A 15,580-nucleotide genomic window follows, 5' to 3' on the forward strand; every position below is an offset into this window, starting at 1 on the left:
AGCTAGATATAGATGTGTGTGTATAGATAGAATTTATTTTCTTTCTTCCCACCCTTCTTGTTGGGGCCCTTCCCCCCAAATGAGGCATGCCCGGTTCTTCGGGCTTCAAGAAGTGCCTCTCCTGCAATGAGACTATCCTCATTGCAGACGCACTCACGGTGCATTCATTGCCTCGGGAAAGGACACATTCAAAAGTGGACTTTTTGCCAGTAGCTCAGATCTCAGTTTCACAAGGACAGAGAGCTAAGGCAAAAGATTATATTCATGGAAGCGGCTCTGAGACCTTCTCTGGACCCACGCCAAGACGTGAGTCTTCCCCACGGCCCTCAACATTAAAGGGCCATGGGGTGAAGAAATCAGCCACCAACCCCTCTTATAAGTTGAAAAAGAGAGTGGGAAGTCCCCACAGTGGTCCATGAGCTAGCCGCAAACCATCCCTGACATGCTTAGTATCATCGGCACCGAGACGGGCCAAACCTGGTACCAACAGCTCAAGGAAGACTATAGCGGCAGGTACCATTGATGCGCCCACAGACCCAATGGGTGTGGGCACCAAGTCAACAGCACCTCAGGAGAAGGACAGGAGTAAACACTCCAAGGCACCACTGGTGTGTCATGTCCCATCTATACCAATGCCTCTTCCTGTACCTGAACAACCAGTTCAGAGAATATCTTTCCGTCAGTAGCACTGAGCCAGTCGGCACCACTGGAATTCCAGCACTCGAGGGACCTCCATTTAGCTGATGTACCAGAGTCTCTCCTTGGCACTGGACCTCCGCACCGAGTCTCCGCTTGACATGGGAGTCTTTCCTGCTGCCTTGCCATGCTCCCCCGCTCTCCAATGTGGACTCGGATAGCGGACCAGAGAAGGGGATATCTCAGTACTCATCTCAAGCCCCCTGTGGTGCCCGATACCAGCAGGTCCTCCAGGCATATTCTTATATATCCCCACTGTCACCATCCTGGTACGGACATCCATGGGCACCACCACCAGACTCCATGCCACCGCCACCCTAGTGGCCATATGGGGATCCCTGGGCTGCATACCACCCGCATGCCTCTCGGGCTTCTAGTCCCACCCAGAAGCCCCCGAGACACCCTTCCTCTGCTGTGATTTCCAGAGCTTCAGAGCCCCCAGAAGGAATCTTGGAGGAGTGTGAGGGTGATGTCAAGGGGAAGGCGACCCCAAAAACTATATTCTTCTCCTCCCCAGATGAGGCTGTCATGCCTCCCCCACCATCCCTGGCAGATGATTTTCGCCTCTTCCAGGACCTTGCTAAGAGAGTGGCTGACTCTCTCTAGATACCTCTGGAGGAAGTCAAGGACATACACCACAAGTTCCTGGACATCCTCCACTTCATCCTCAATAATAGGCCTCCTTATCAATGAGGCCTTTCTTGACCCACAAGAAGCATATGGCAGACCTTAGCATCGGTCTCGCCGACTTGCAAGCAAGCACACAAAAGGTAGTACATCCTGGCCTACAGAAACAGAGTTCCTCTTCTCCCACTCTCCACCCAACTCTGTCAATTCTCATGGCCATCAACACCCTATGAGGTTCACTACCTACAATAGGAACTGGAAGCAGGAGGATATACTCCTTGGCCATGCTTCAGTTTCAAATTGCCAACTACCAAGTGCTTACAGGGGAATACGATTGCATGAACTACTCAAAATTGAACAATTTTTTTGAGTAGCTGCCCGAGTCACATCACAAACAATTTAAGGCCATCATCCAAGAAGGGCAGCTAGTAGCAAAGACAATGCTACAGTCTGCCCTAAACGCAGCTGATACTACAGCCAGATCCATCTCCATAGTGATGGTGATACAATGTGACTCTTAGCTCCACCTGTTGGATTTCCCAAAGGAGGTGCAGGCAATCATTGAAGATCTTCACTTTGAGGACACTAAGCTCTTCGTGGTGAAAACCAATGCCGCCCTTCACACATTGAAGGATTCTTTGGCCACTCTCCATATGTTGGGCATTTACACACCCGGACAAAAGAGAAAATTTAGTCCACAGCTCCAGCGTAAGCCATAAACTTCCCAGTGCCCAGCTCAATGATACTACGAGCCACAAAGAAAACTAAATTCTTCAGATGTAAACTGTCAGGTCAGCAATGTTCCTCATCCCAGCCTTCCATGTCTAAACACCAATTTTGACATGTTGGTTGAGGTGCCGATAGTCCACTCTCCACAACTGCTACAACCTACCATCACTACCCACCCTTTTGGCCACCATCTGGCAGCGCATATGACTTCAGACTTATGGGTCCTAGAGATTGTTCACCATGGGTACTCTGTTTATTTTGTCTCCCTGCCCCCTCCACAACAGCCTTCCCTGTCCCTCTTCAGGGACCCTTCTCACAAGAGTTTATTACGACAAGAGGTAGACAGTCTCCTCCAGTTAGGAGCCATAGAACCAGTACCTACATCTACAAGGCAAAGGTTCTACTCTCAGTATTTTCTAATACCCAAGAGGAAGGGGGCTGGAGACCCATATTAGACCTCAGTGCTCTCAACAAGTTTGTCCAAGCTCTGAAATTCAAGATGGTCACTAGCAATGATTGTTCCAGCATTGGAACAGGGAGACTGATTTTCAGCCCTCTATCTCCAGGATGCATATTTTCACATCTGAATGTTACCGACTCACAGGCAATTTCTCAGATTCACCCTGGGACGAGATCACTACCATCACAGGGTACTCGCGGGTTATCTTTGGTCCCGAGAGTATTTTCCAAGATTCTCTCAGTAGTGGCCACCTGCTTATGTTGCCAAGGAATCATGATTTACCCTTACCTGGATGATTGCCTCCTCAGAGCCTGGTCTCTTAAGAGACTCACCGAGTCACCAAATCCACAATGCACTTGTTTACAGAGCTGGGCTACAGATCAACGCCCAGAAATCAACCCTCACTCCAGTACAGCACCTGGAGTTTATAGGCGCCGACCTTGACCAGGGCCCTCCTACCTCAGCACAGATTACTCTTTCTGGCTACACTCACAGAGACTGTCCAAAACAGTCCATAAATATCAGCCAGACTGCCTACAACTCTTGTGGCACTGCCCACCAGGGTAAAATCCTCCTTAGACCCAGCCAACATTAGCAAAGGGATCCCCTTCATGAAGAATCCTCCCTTGTTGCTTCTCACCACCAACACATCCCTCGTAGGGTGGGGCGCACATTTAAACAGCCTTACAACACAAGGGAAGTGACCTCCCGTGGAGATATCCTTCCACATCAACCTCCTCGAGCTAAGAGTGGTCAGGATGCCTGCGCCTATTGCCTCCCACTGAACAGAGGGTCACACATGAAAGTCCTAACAGACAACATTGCCTGTATATTCTACATAAACCGACAAGATGGAGCCCAGTCTCCCTCCCTCTGTGCGGAAGTGATGAGACTATGGAACTGGTGTATCTCCCACGCTGTCAGCGGCCTACCTCCCAGGTACACAAAACTTGATGGCAGACAGTCTCAATTGTAAATTCCCGCACAGCCATGAATAGTAGCTATACCCAGTAGTGCTTCACAGTCTGTTCAAGCGGTGGGGGATGCTGACACAGACTTGTTTGCCACCTACCTGAACAAGAAATGTCCATGCTACTGCTCGCCAGAGCAGGGATAGGACAACCCACCCTCCTCCCATCTACTTTGGAGTTCTTGTCAATGAGTCTGCAGTAGAGAAAGAACTGGGGCGGGTTAGCTTCCGCGCACTGACTCATGGCAAGGCACAAGGAGAGACAGTGGGGGTGGGGGAGCTAGTGGACACTGCTACTGAAATTCTCTGATCAGCAGCGCAGGGACCCCTACAGTGGAGCACTCATTGGGGGATGCATCTCAAAGAACCATCGCTACTGCACTGGGTGAGTAGCTTCTTTGGCTATATGCACCTCTTGGATCAGATCCTGTGCTTCACTTAGGATTAAATCAAGAATTGCCTCTCCCCTTGTGTATTCCAGGAATATCTGCTCCAAGAAGTAGTTATTGATGCTGTCTAGAAATTATATCTCTGCATCTGGTCCTTAGGTGACAATCAATATGGGGGTAGTTGAAATCCCCCATTATTATTGAATTTTCTATTTTTGTAGCCTCTCTAATCTCTCTGACCATTTCAAAGTCACCATCACCATCCAGTCAGGTGGTGGATAGTATATTCCTACTGCTTTATTATTGTTGTTTATTATTTATTATTATTTAAGCATGGAATTTCTATCCATAGAGATTCTATAATTCAGTTTGATTCATTTAAGATTTTTACTATATTTGACTCTATGCTTCCTTTCCTTCGCTCCCCGAACAGCGCAACCTAATTGTCATTCCTATATATTTTGTACCCTGTTATTACTATGTCCCATTATCATCTTTGCACCAACTTTCTTTAATGCCTATTATATCAATAGCTCACTTAATACCAGGCAATCAAGTTCACCCATCTTAGTATTTAGACTTCTTGCATTGGTACACAAGCACTTCTAAAATTTGTCAATATTTCGTTGTCTGGCTTCATATGATGTAATTGAGTGGGACTCTTTTTCATTTCAGAGTTTCTCTTCAGTTCTTATCTGTACTTTCTCAACTTATATTCTCTCATCTTTATTAGGATATAGAGTATCCCCTTTAATAAATTTTCCCCTAAAGAAACTGTGTGCTTCTGTGTCCAAACCGTGTGCTTTTCCCCAGCCCTTAGTTTAAAAACTCCTCCTATAATACCTTTTTAATTTTTTATGCCAGCAATCTGGTTCCATTTTGGTTTAAGTGGAGCCCATCCTTCCTAGATAGGATACTCCTTTCCCAAAAGGTTCCCTAGTTCATAATAAACCTAAATTGCTCCTCCCAATACCATCATCTCATCCATGCATTGAGACTCTGTAATTCTGTCTATCTTTCTGGGCCTGCATGTGGAACTGGAAGCATTTCGGAGAATGCGACCATTAAGATCCTGGATTTTAATCTAAATTTGGCCTCCAGGACCTCTCTCCTACCTTTCCCTATGTCATTTTTACGTGCATGTTCCATGAGCACCAACTTCGACCCAACATGGCACATAAGTCTATCTAGATGTCTCGAGAGGTCCACAACCTTTGCATCCGGCAGACAATTCACTGAGCCAGTCTCCCAATCATCACAAGCCCAACTGTCTATATTTCTAATAATTAAAACCTCCATTACTATTACTTGTCTCTTCCTAATAACTGGGGTCCCCTCACCCGGAGAGGTATCCTCAGTGCGAGAGGATACCAGGACATTATCTGGAAGGAGGGACCCAGTTATGGGAATGTTTTCCTCTGCTCCAGCTTGACGTTCTCCTTCCTTGAGACTTTCATCCTCCTTAACAGCAGAAAGGCTATCAGGTTGGGGGTAGGACCACATTGCTGTGTCCCTGAAAATCTTCTCTAAGTACCTCTCTGTCTCCCTTAGCATCTCCAGTTCAGCCACTCTGGTCTCAAGAGCCCGTAGTCTGTCTCTGAAGGCCTGCACTGAATGTACACGTATGCAGTCCTACATGCTGTATTCAGTGCAAAAAAATAGATAGCCCCTCACTATACTGCTGGACTTCTGCCTGTATTATTTTTAGTCTTGCAGGATTTATTTATTTGTTCTTTATTTTATTTTATTTTATTTTATTTTGTGAGTGTGTGTGTGTGTGTGGGGGGGGGGGTTATTGTACTAAGTTTAAAGGATTTTTATTAGGTGTATCTGGGTCCCACAGTCCCTCTCTCAACTCCCTTGCAAAACTTCCCTGTTTGCTAATTCCTTTAGTTGCTTAGAAGCTGTTTTTATGAACTCCTGTTCTCCCTGAATTAGCCCTGCCATCTTGTCAAGGGATCCTAAAGGGATTAGGAATCAAAGGATAGCAAACTAGAACCTCATTAGCAAGTTCTCAGTCTAGCCTAGCAGGCTACTTGGCTCAGCACGCTGCCCCCAAAACAGACCAATGACAGAAACCTGTGGGCAATAAGGGAGTCCTCGGAGAAAACAGAAAGATGTCCAATATCTAGACACCTGAGGAAAAGAAACAACATGGAAAGCTGGACAACTACTTAATGTGGTAGAGATTGCAGAACCTTGGCCTATATTAAGATTGGACAACTGTGCAACTGATTCTCATTAACACTACAAATTTATATCTGATCATCTTTGCATATTACATTGAGTCCAGTGGCTTCATACAGTGAAGCAGAAGCATTCTGTGTACTTCAAACAGAAACTGTACAAAACAACAAAGCTATGATTAAAATAGAGAACCATAGGACACTTGGTAATGTCATTTGGTTAAAATGCCATTTTACTGGTTTGAGGTTTTGGGAGAGGGAGTTGTTCTTCAGTGGATAATGTGTATATTATATTTCTGCCATTTGGAGTGCTAATGAGCAATTTTGTTATATAAATGGCATGAATGTTTGTGTTAAATTGGCCCTGCTGTTAATCTCTAGCTACAGCACACAGTATGACACTTTGTGCTCTGAATTTTTCAGAGATTGTGTCAGGTGCAGCTGTATGGAATTTTTCATTTTCTTGGCTAAAAGGAATAAAAAGGGAATTGTTATTGCTGTATGTAACTGTAGTAAATAAAAGAATGCTTGAAACTCTAGTTCAAACCTGTGGTCAGCTCACACATCCAATTTTTCTTCTAATTTTCATTACTTCTGATGGTGATTGAAAGTTGCTTTTTTAAATTGCTATTGTATATTTGAGGTTGGATGTTAATCTATTTATCCTAATTGCAATTAAATTGGAACTATAATAACTGTAGCTGCTGACAAGTCCTTTAAGCCAGTTGCCAATTTCTAAATGAACAAATATTTCAGTTTGTACATTACCTACATTTATCTGGATTATGCTAATATCAGAAACCAAGAATACTTCCTTTTTCTTTCTCAAACTGGTCTTCATCAGCAAAATTGCAAATGACCGCCACCTAGAGTGTGTTTATATATTTTACTTTACAAATTTAGATTATGTGTGGCACATGTTTCCGTACACAGAACTATAGAGGGAAAATATTGGAAATGCTTACATTTCCCAGGAGGAGGGAAGGGGACATATTAAGCTTGCTTTTACTAACCTTCCTTTGCAAGTTCTTTGGAAAGACAGTTTGTTCCCAGATTCATCTTTTGTGCATTAATCACAAAACAAAAAAGGGCATATGTGAGTGCAAATACAAATTCAGGCCCTGATTCTGCAAACATTTATGATGTAACTTTATTCATATGAGTTCCCCATTAAACTACTTATGTCTCTAAAGTTACTCACATGTGTTAGTATTTACAATCTAGAAACTATGAAATTAAGTCTAAAGTTTCATCATCAATCCATTCAGTTGAACCTAGACATTACGGCACACTGGGGGGAAAAAATCACACACTGAGTATAGAAAGTTGAAATATCTAAGCAGGAAATTGGTTAAGAGGAGCTAGAGCATTTTTAGACAGAAATGTGCTATTTTATCTGCTTTAGCTCCAAGTAACAAACAATTACTGTAGCTGAGAGAGATTGGAGGGGGGAAAAATTGATTTTGTTCTTATTTTGATTTGTTTTTTCAGCTTTCTCATTTGATATATTAGACAGCACTTAATGTGTAGCCATTTTTTCTAACTCCCTTGTAAAAGCTGTTAGTCAATGTCCCCTCTTAGTTTGGGTTTTCACACAACAGGAAGTGAGAGAAATACACTCTTAAAAATGTTGTTATATAACCCTTAAAAATCAGTGGGTAGACTCAGGACAGGTATAATACCTGAAACAACTTTTAACTCTCTGTTGATTTGTTTTAACTTGACTAAGTTGCAGGTTGATATCTGTAAGATCACATTTTACCAGTTACAGTCTTAATGTTGGCCACTACTGTTACTCCATTACTCTCTATTCTTATTTTCCTCCTCTTTTCTAAAATCCTGTCCCATTTTTACTTCTGACCTGTCCCGTCTGTTTGGCCTTCATAGTCCTTGTATATGGGCTATTATAGAGAAAAACTCAGGGCCAGATTTTTTAAAGAATTTAGGTGGCTAAAGATGCAGATAAGTGCCTAATGATATTTTCAAAAGTACCTAGGTACCTACATTCCAAATCTGGCCCTTAGTCTCTATCCACTCCCAGGCTCTAACCCACTTGCAGAAACCAGGAATTACATATGATGGTACACATTGTTCCAGTACATTAATTCAGACACTTTTTGATGAGCAATTTAAAAATCTTTTCCCCTTGTTTTACTTTGTTCCTCCTTCTCTCATTTTTGTTTTACTTCTGCCCTTCCCCCATTCTTTCTTTTCAGTCTCTCCTCCAGTATACTGCCTCCCCTCCACATCTACCCTGTTCTTTCACCTGCAAGCTTGCTATAGTTTATAGGTAAAGTTGTATTTGCAAAACAATCTTCATAAAAACCCTTCATTTTATACTAGATGGATATCAGTATTGACTAACAGTAAAGAAGAAGCATTAAACATGGCATTCCGCGGAGAGCAGAGCACAGGGGAAAACAGTTTAGAGGATCTAACAAAAGCCATTATTGATGATATACAGAGATTACCCGGAAATGAAGTCTGTTGTGATTGTGGATCACCAGGTATCTTAATTTACATGAATGTCACCAAATGTCTTATTTCAAGCAAAATAACTTATTTTTAAAAAAGTTTTTAGAGTGTAGATTAACTTTCTAAGCAATATGTAGTTTAGCCTTCAACCCTAGTTTAAAAGAGCAAGTGTTCTAAGTCTCATTCATCACTGTTGCATGTTATCTGCACTCAGTTTCAGCAGTTCAAGCCCCATTGTGGGATTTGAACTGCTGATGTTGTTGCACTCTCTCCAGATCCTTATTGCAATGGAATGGAAATTGCTTGGCATCACTGTTTTTGTAAGCTACTTGGAAGTGAGTCGTGCTTAGGCAGTGATTAAGGAAGATGTAATCCTCCAGGAGTCTTATTCTTGAATCCCAGCTTCATAGCATGAGATGCGTGGAATTGCCAAAGATCTTAAAATTTCTGGACTCTAAGGACAATGGTAATAGGGCGATGCACAAACCACCCCCTTATTGGTTTGCAATTAAGCTAAGCGCTTGACACAACTGTCAATAGGGTGTCCTGGTTTGTGCTTTATCCTTTTACCCATCGGTGCCAAAAATCTTCAGAGCTTTGGTAGTTTTCCCAGTCTTGTGCCAGGAAGCAAAGACTCAGAGTAAGAATCCTTTCGGAATGATATCTTCAGAGCAGCAGAATTACAGGTCAGTCATTTTCCCTTGTCTGAGCTTGAAGACAATTAAGAGTTATAAATCATTGTTGGGCTACTAAGTTTATACTGCTTGATAGCTGCTGCTTTCATATCATAAGGAGGTTCCTCAGAATGGAGGACTGGGATAGATAGAAGAATAATATCTCTGGCAGGTAGCAGATACCAATATTATACTTGTAGCTACATTCTACAATGATGGGTACATTAGAAATGCTTAGATTGATAGATATGTAAGTAGAATATTGCAACCATAGAAAAATACTGCTTTTTAAATACTGAAAGATGATAAATAGTTTGTAGTTTATAATTTAAATCTCTGGAAATCTGGGGAAACATTTTTTATTAACCTTTGCCACATTGTATTTTTAATGAAGTCCCAAGCATCTCTCCTCTTTCTTTTTGCTCTAAACTCTTGACTCAAGACTTCACGTAGTGGGCACTTAATTATCTGGTCAAGGAAGACTGAATGAGGCTCATTTTGAACCACTTGTCTTTCTTGTCTAATCTGCCCATGTTGTTGCTGTTAAGTTTTCCAAGAAAAAAAACAACTGTCACGCATTGAACATGCTCATTTTGCAACATTCATAATGTGAGAACTATTTGGGTATTAAACTTAGGGATGCTCACATGGCAGCGCAGAGCACTATTTCTGGGCCAGCCCTATAGTTTAAAGGTTACCTCTATGGATGTCCATTCCATCCATAGTGAAATGTTTCTTAATTGAATCCTTTATGAAAAAATACACTTTGAGCATTAAAAATTAAGGCCAAAATGGATAAATATGGGGGATGGGCACTACATTTAGGTGCCTAAATATGTGTTTAGGCACCTGGGTTTGAAAATTTTGGCCTAGATGTTTGTAGATAGGTGGTGGATTTTTAGAATATACAAACTTAATTTGATTCATGGAAAAATTCATTTTATTAACTTTTTGGTTGAGTTTGGTGATGAATTTTGAAAAAAAGCATGAGATATTCATAATTAAGTTGCTTTTGTTAAGAGAAGTCATTTTCATTGAGGAATATTGGTTTTTACAGAATATAACTTTCACTCTTTTTAATATTTGCTGAGTATTTTATTTCTCAACCTCTTCTACAGATCCAACTTGGTTGTCAACGAACCTGGGCATTTTAACCTGTATTGAGTGTTCTGGAATACATAGGGAAATGGGTGTTCATATTTCTCGAATCCAGTCTTTGGAACTAGACAAATTAGGAACGTCTGAACTCTTGGTGAGTCTCTGTAGTTTTTATATCTTTAGTCAGATACTCAGCATATAAGGGATACTTCCAGATATAGAATAATGTACCATTACTTATTTTTTAATGGATATATTTTGCAGAAAAATGTATATTCACATTTTGCTAGTACTGTGGAGAAGAATTTATCTTGTACGAATTATACTTTTGTCCATTTATCAATTTTATTTTCTTAGTGAATCAAGTTTTTTCGTAATGATGTATTATTTGCTGCTGTCAGTATTGATATACTTTGAATATTACCTTTCGTTAGGTAGTCTTGATCCTGAATCAAAAGCCACTGACAAAATCTTTGCATGATAAGAGAAAGGGAAGCTAATTGCAATCTATAAGAGAGTGCAGAATGTTGCCATTAAATTGCATTGAATAAAACTGTAATTTGGAGGGAAAGATCCTGCACTGATAAGAGATGCTGTGAACTGGATGTAGGAGAAGACAAAAGTGAAGTTTGACATGTTTCAAACAAAATATGTTTGACCTAGAAAAAGATTTATGTTTTGCATAGGAAACTGTGAAAAGTGTTTGAGTGGGGGGGAGAGAACATGTACAAATTATTAGGATTTAAGGAGAAGGTAATTCTGAAGTTCTCCGAATGATGGTCCCTATGTGTATTCCACTTGAGGTGCGCATGCACACCCTGTGCCTGAGACCAGTAGATTTTTCATTAGCAGTGTTCATTGGTCCACACCTGCACCCTCTGCCTCCTTGTGCTCTGAACTGAGTGCATAAAGGGTGGTGCTGACTGACCGCCTCTCCAGTTCCTTTTTACCACCCCTTGTCTGAGATGGAACCTCTCCAAGTGTCTACAACTTTGCTAATGTTCCTGCTTCAAATTCCAGTTTTTTGTAAATAGTTTACCATTTTCTAGTTACTTAGTTTTAGTATTTAACTAGATAGTGTTAGTAGGAGTTTTACCCCTCATTTGGGGTACTTAGTATGCTTGAGATCCCCAGTTTCAAGTCCTGTGTAGCCTGCCCGTGGGTCTTCCTGGTTAGTGACTTGCACAATACTTGTTTTTATTGCCTTATCCATTCCAAGTGCAGCATCTGTCATTCATTTCCTCTCTGAACCCAGCAATATCGAATGTTGCAATTCAGAAGATTCCTGGTGGAACTCTCCCTGATGATCCAGTTCAACATTGGGTCATCAGACCCCTCTGTGCATTGGCCAGAGGCACCTTATTGTGCCCATGCAGCCACAGTGCTAGCAGACTCCAGATCATCAGAGGGAAGAGCTACAGACTAGGAGGCAGAGCAGCTGGGAGCACTCTCTCAAAAAACGAGAGAAATCCCCTCCCAAGTCATGATCCAAGAAGTGGACTTCTTCCCCTGTGGCCTCAGTCTGGTGGGACTCTGCACCCTGCTGTGGCTATGTTAGGAGCTCACAGGAAGCATGGGCTTGTCTCGTCAGTGCTGAGAACCAAGAGTGCTCTGACACTACCAAGTGCTGAAGGGCCAGCGTCAGCATCGGTGAGGGAAAGAAGGCAGCTGCCCACACGGCTAGTACCGTCCCACAGCAAGAAGGATTCAGCAGTACCAGCTCTCACTGCCTGATCTAAATTAGCACCACTGGCTCTGCCAAGAGGTAGAAGCTTCTCCTGCTCACCTTCCTCAAGGACAGGATGTACTGTGCTTGATGACCTGGCTGAATATTCTGACCTGGGGTCACCAATCCTCTCGGAGCCAGTAATCAGCAGAGAGTTTCTCACATCGCTGGCCATTTGCTGGTACCTATGATCCTCTGAGGCATTACAAGATAACTGGTACCAGCAGCTCCACCGGTGCAATCTGAGGACTCGTATTCTTCCGGAAAGTTTGAGACTGAGACAGTGGGTCCACCGACAGTACCAAGATACAAGATTACCCCCAAGAGAGGTTCCAGAGGCTCTTGAGCACCCACCCTATCCTACAGGACCCTGCCCAGCTCAGGACCAGTGGTATCCTTCCCCATAGCACCACCTGCTTACCCATATGGTCCTTCACACTGAGATCCGTATCTAAAACCTCCTGGGTACAGAGGATCAGACAGGAGTCCCCTCATAAGGAAGAACCCCTGCCCACTGAGGAGCACTATGGGGAGGAGGAGCAGCTTGAACCAACAGACCTACTCTCCCCAATAGCGTTTTTGTTTTCATCTCCTGATAAGGTGGTTGCACCTGCCTCGCCATCACCATCCGGTGACTAAGCAGTTCCAAGATCTCCTGAGGAGAATTGCAGAAGCACTCCAGATTCCCCTGGAAAAAGTTCAGGATACCACTCGTAAGTTGCTAGATATCCTTCAGAGTGCAGGTCCTAGCAAGATGGCACTTACAAGCAACGAGGCTCTATTAGAGCTGGCCAAAAAAGATCTAGCACAACCCAGTCACATATGCCCCCCACTCTGAAAAGAATGGAGAAGAAATACTTGGTTCTTTCTAAAAGGACGAAAAACTTACCTTTACACCCCACACCGAACTCTCTAGTGGTATAGGCCATCACTGAATGTAACAGACTACACCAACCTAAGTCTGCTGCCTCCAACAAGAACATGAAACAAGTAGACCTCTTCTTCAGATGAAAGTGTTTCACCTTGGTTAGCCTACAATTTTGCATTACAAATTATCAAGCCTTGATGTCTAAGTATGATTTTATTAATTATAAGAAGTTTTTTACCTACCCGAGGAGCTTGATCGCATTTCCAAGCCATGATTGAAGAGGGTCAAGTGATAGCTAGATCGTTCCTTCAAGCTTCTCTAGATACAGCAGACACCACTTCTCACTTCATGGCGACTTCTGCTGTCATGAGACAAGCTTCATGGCTCCAGTCCTCTGGATTTCCAAAGGAAGTTCAAGCCATTTTGGAAGATTTTCCCTTTGAGGGCAGCCACCTGTTCAGTGACAAAATGGATGAGTCATTACATATTTGTGAGGACCGTCATGCAATTCTCTGCTTCCTGGGTATATGCATCCCAGCACCTTGGAGAAAATACTCCACACAACCACTGTATAAGCAATGTCCCACTTCTCAGCTCTTTTACTACAAAAGGGCCTATCAGCCTTCCAGGAAGCACCAGAGTGCAGTGCATCAGACAGAATGTCTCTGTCATTCTTTCACCAGCCCCAGGCTCCTGCCAAGAAATCTTTTTGACAGGACCCTTGAGAGTCACAAACCAGCCTTCCTGCACCCACACGTCATTCAGTAGCCACCTGGCCCATTTCTCCCCAGCATGGCATCATATCATGGTGCATTAATAGGTCCCAGAAATTGTCACCACCAGATATCTTATAAAACTTCTGTTCATCCTTACCAGAAAACATCTTTCCCTGTCTCCTTTCAGGCACCCCCTCTCATGGGAGAATATTTAGACAGTAGGTAGACTCCCTGCTCCAGCTGGAGCTATATAGTTTGTCTCTCCTCAGTATAGGGTAAGGGGGTTTTGTTCAAGATGTTTCCTGATCCCCAGAAAGAAGAAAGGCTGGAGACGCTTTCTGGATCTCAGACAACTGAATGTCTTCATCCACTGTTAAGGATTCAGAATGGTCACCCTTCCTCTCTAATCTCCTCTTTGAAGAAAGATGACTGGTTTGCAGTTCTCAATTTAAAGGACACCTATTTCCACATACACATTTGTCCAGCACACAGGAGGTTCCTGCACTTTATAGTGGACCTAAACCTTTATCCATGTGGAGTACTTCCTTATGTCTCTCAACCATCCTGAGGGTTTTCACAAAGGTGTACTATCTATTGTGGCGGCATACCTTCATAACCAGGTCACTCCAATATTTCCCTACCTCAACAACTGGCAGCTCTGGGGGCGAATCATACCGAGAAGTGCAGTCAATGATGTATCCCTTGTCAGTGTCCTTCAATCCTTGGGGAGCCTAGAAAAAACCACTTTCATTACTATGTAAATTATAGACTTTATTGGAGCAGCTATGGATTCAATTATAGCCAAAGCATACTTACCCCAGGACAGATTCCAAGCTCTGAGGGACTTCATCATCTATCTTTGATTGAGCCCTCAGATGTCAGTGCAATCCTGCCTGATCCTTCTAGGCCACATGGCCCTGTACCTATGAGACTCCCTTTACAAGGCTCCATCTCCAGTGTTTCCAGGTGTGGTTATGCTCTGAACAGGGATAGCCTGGTCAAGCAAGTCTCACTTCCCCACAGTATTCTGACATCATTCATCTGATGGGAAGACAGAGAAGCTGTGTGTGTAGGGGTTCCCTTTGTTTCCTGTCCATCCACAAAGAAGCTAATAATGGATACCTCCCTATAGGGTTTGGGTGTGCATCTGGGCAAACATGGTTCAATGCTCTTGGACCCAGCAAGAATCCAAGATTCACAAAAAACTACGAGCAGTACACAAAGCCTGCAAAAGATTCCATACCCTGTATGTTCCGGTCATGTGAGATACTACGATTATAGGTTTCAGTGTTAGTGTGTATCAGTAAAAAAAAAACGAGGAGTCCTGTGGCACCTTAGAGACTAACAAATTTATTTGGGCATAAGCTTTCGTGGGCTAGAACCCACTTCATCAGATGTATCATCTGATGAAGTGGGTTCTAGCCCACGAAGACTATGATTATAGTATACTATATAAACAAACAGGGAGGAGTGAAATCTATGCCTTTTTGCATGGAAGTGATCAAGCTGATCAGACACCAGATCTGTCTCTCAGCAGTGAACCCCATGGGAGTACATCCTAGGGGACAGCCTCAGCAGGAACATCCATAGAGACCATGACTGGATGCTTCACAGCTCAGTGGTACAGCACATCTGACAGTGGGAATTCCCTTTGTGGATGTCTTTGTGTCCGAAGAAAACAAGAAATGCCCAGACTACCCTTCTGGAGCAGCTCAGGGACACAACTCCTGATACGCTGATAGAAGATGCTAATGTACACTCTCCCACTCATTCCCCTCTTATCTCAAATCCTGAGGAAAATCAAGCAAGACACAGCATCAATAATCCTAGAAGCACCCTGGTGGCCGAGGTAGCTTTGATCATCCTTTAGATAGCTTCAAGTCCATGCATACAAAACCAGCTGTTCCTAATCTGCTGACTGAAGACAAAGGCAAGACCATCCATCCTAATCCAGCATCCCTCTGTC

The 15,580-nt window shown here is 43.0% G+C and overlaps 1 protein-coding gene across 4 annotated transcripts in view; it reads left to right on the forward strand.

Annotated features, from left to right (window-relative positions):
• The window catches only part of ASAP1 (ArfGAP with SH3 domain, ankyrin repeat and PH domain 1), a 285,790-nt gene that overhangs the window by 206,452 nt on the left and 63,758 nt on the right, over positions 1-15,580 (forward strand). For all 4 annotated transcript variants that reach the window (XM_054019003.1, XM_054018999.1, XM_054019000.1 and 1 more), the window contains 2 exons: positions 8,401-8,564; positions 10,325-10,458. In XM_054019003.1, the coding sequence (XP_053874978.1) occupies positions 8,401-8,564; positions 10,325-10,458 (298 nt within the window). The remainder of the gene's footprint in view (positions 1-8,400; positions 8,565-10,324; positions 10,459-15,580) is intronic.

Source organism: Malaclemys terrapin, chromosome 2 (genome assembly GCF_027887155.1).
Source record: "Malaclemys terrapin pileata isolate rMalTer1 chromosome 2, rMalTer1.hap1, whole genome shotgun sequence".
Classification (NCBI taxonomy): domain Eukaryota; kingdom Metazoa; phylum Chordata; order Testudines; family Emydidae; genus Malaclemys; species Malaclemys terrapin.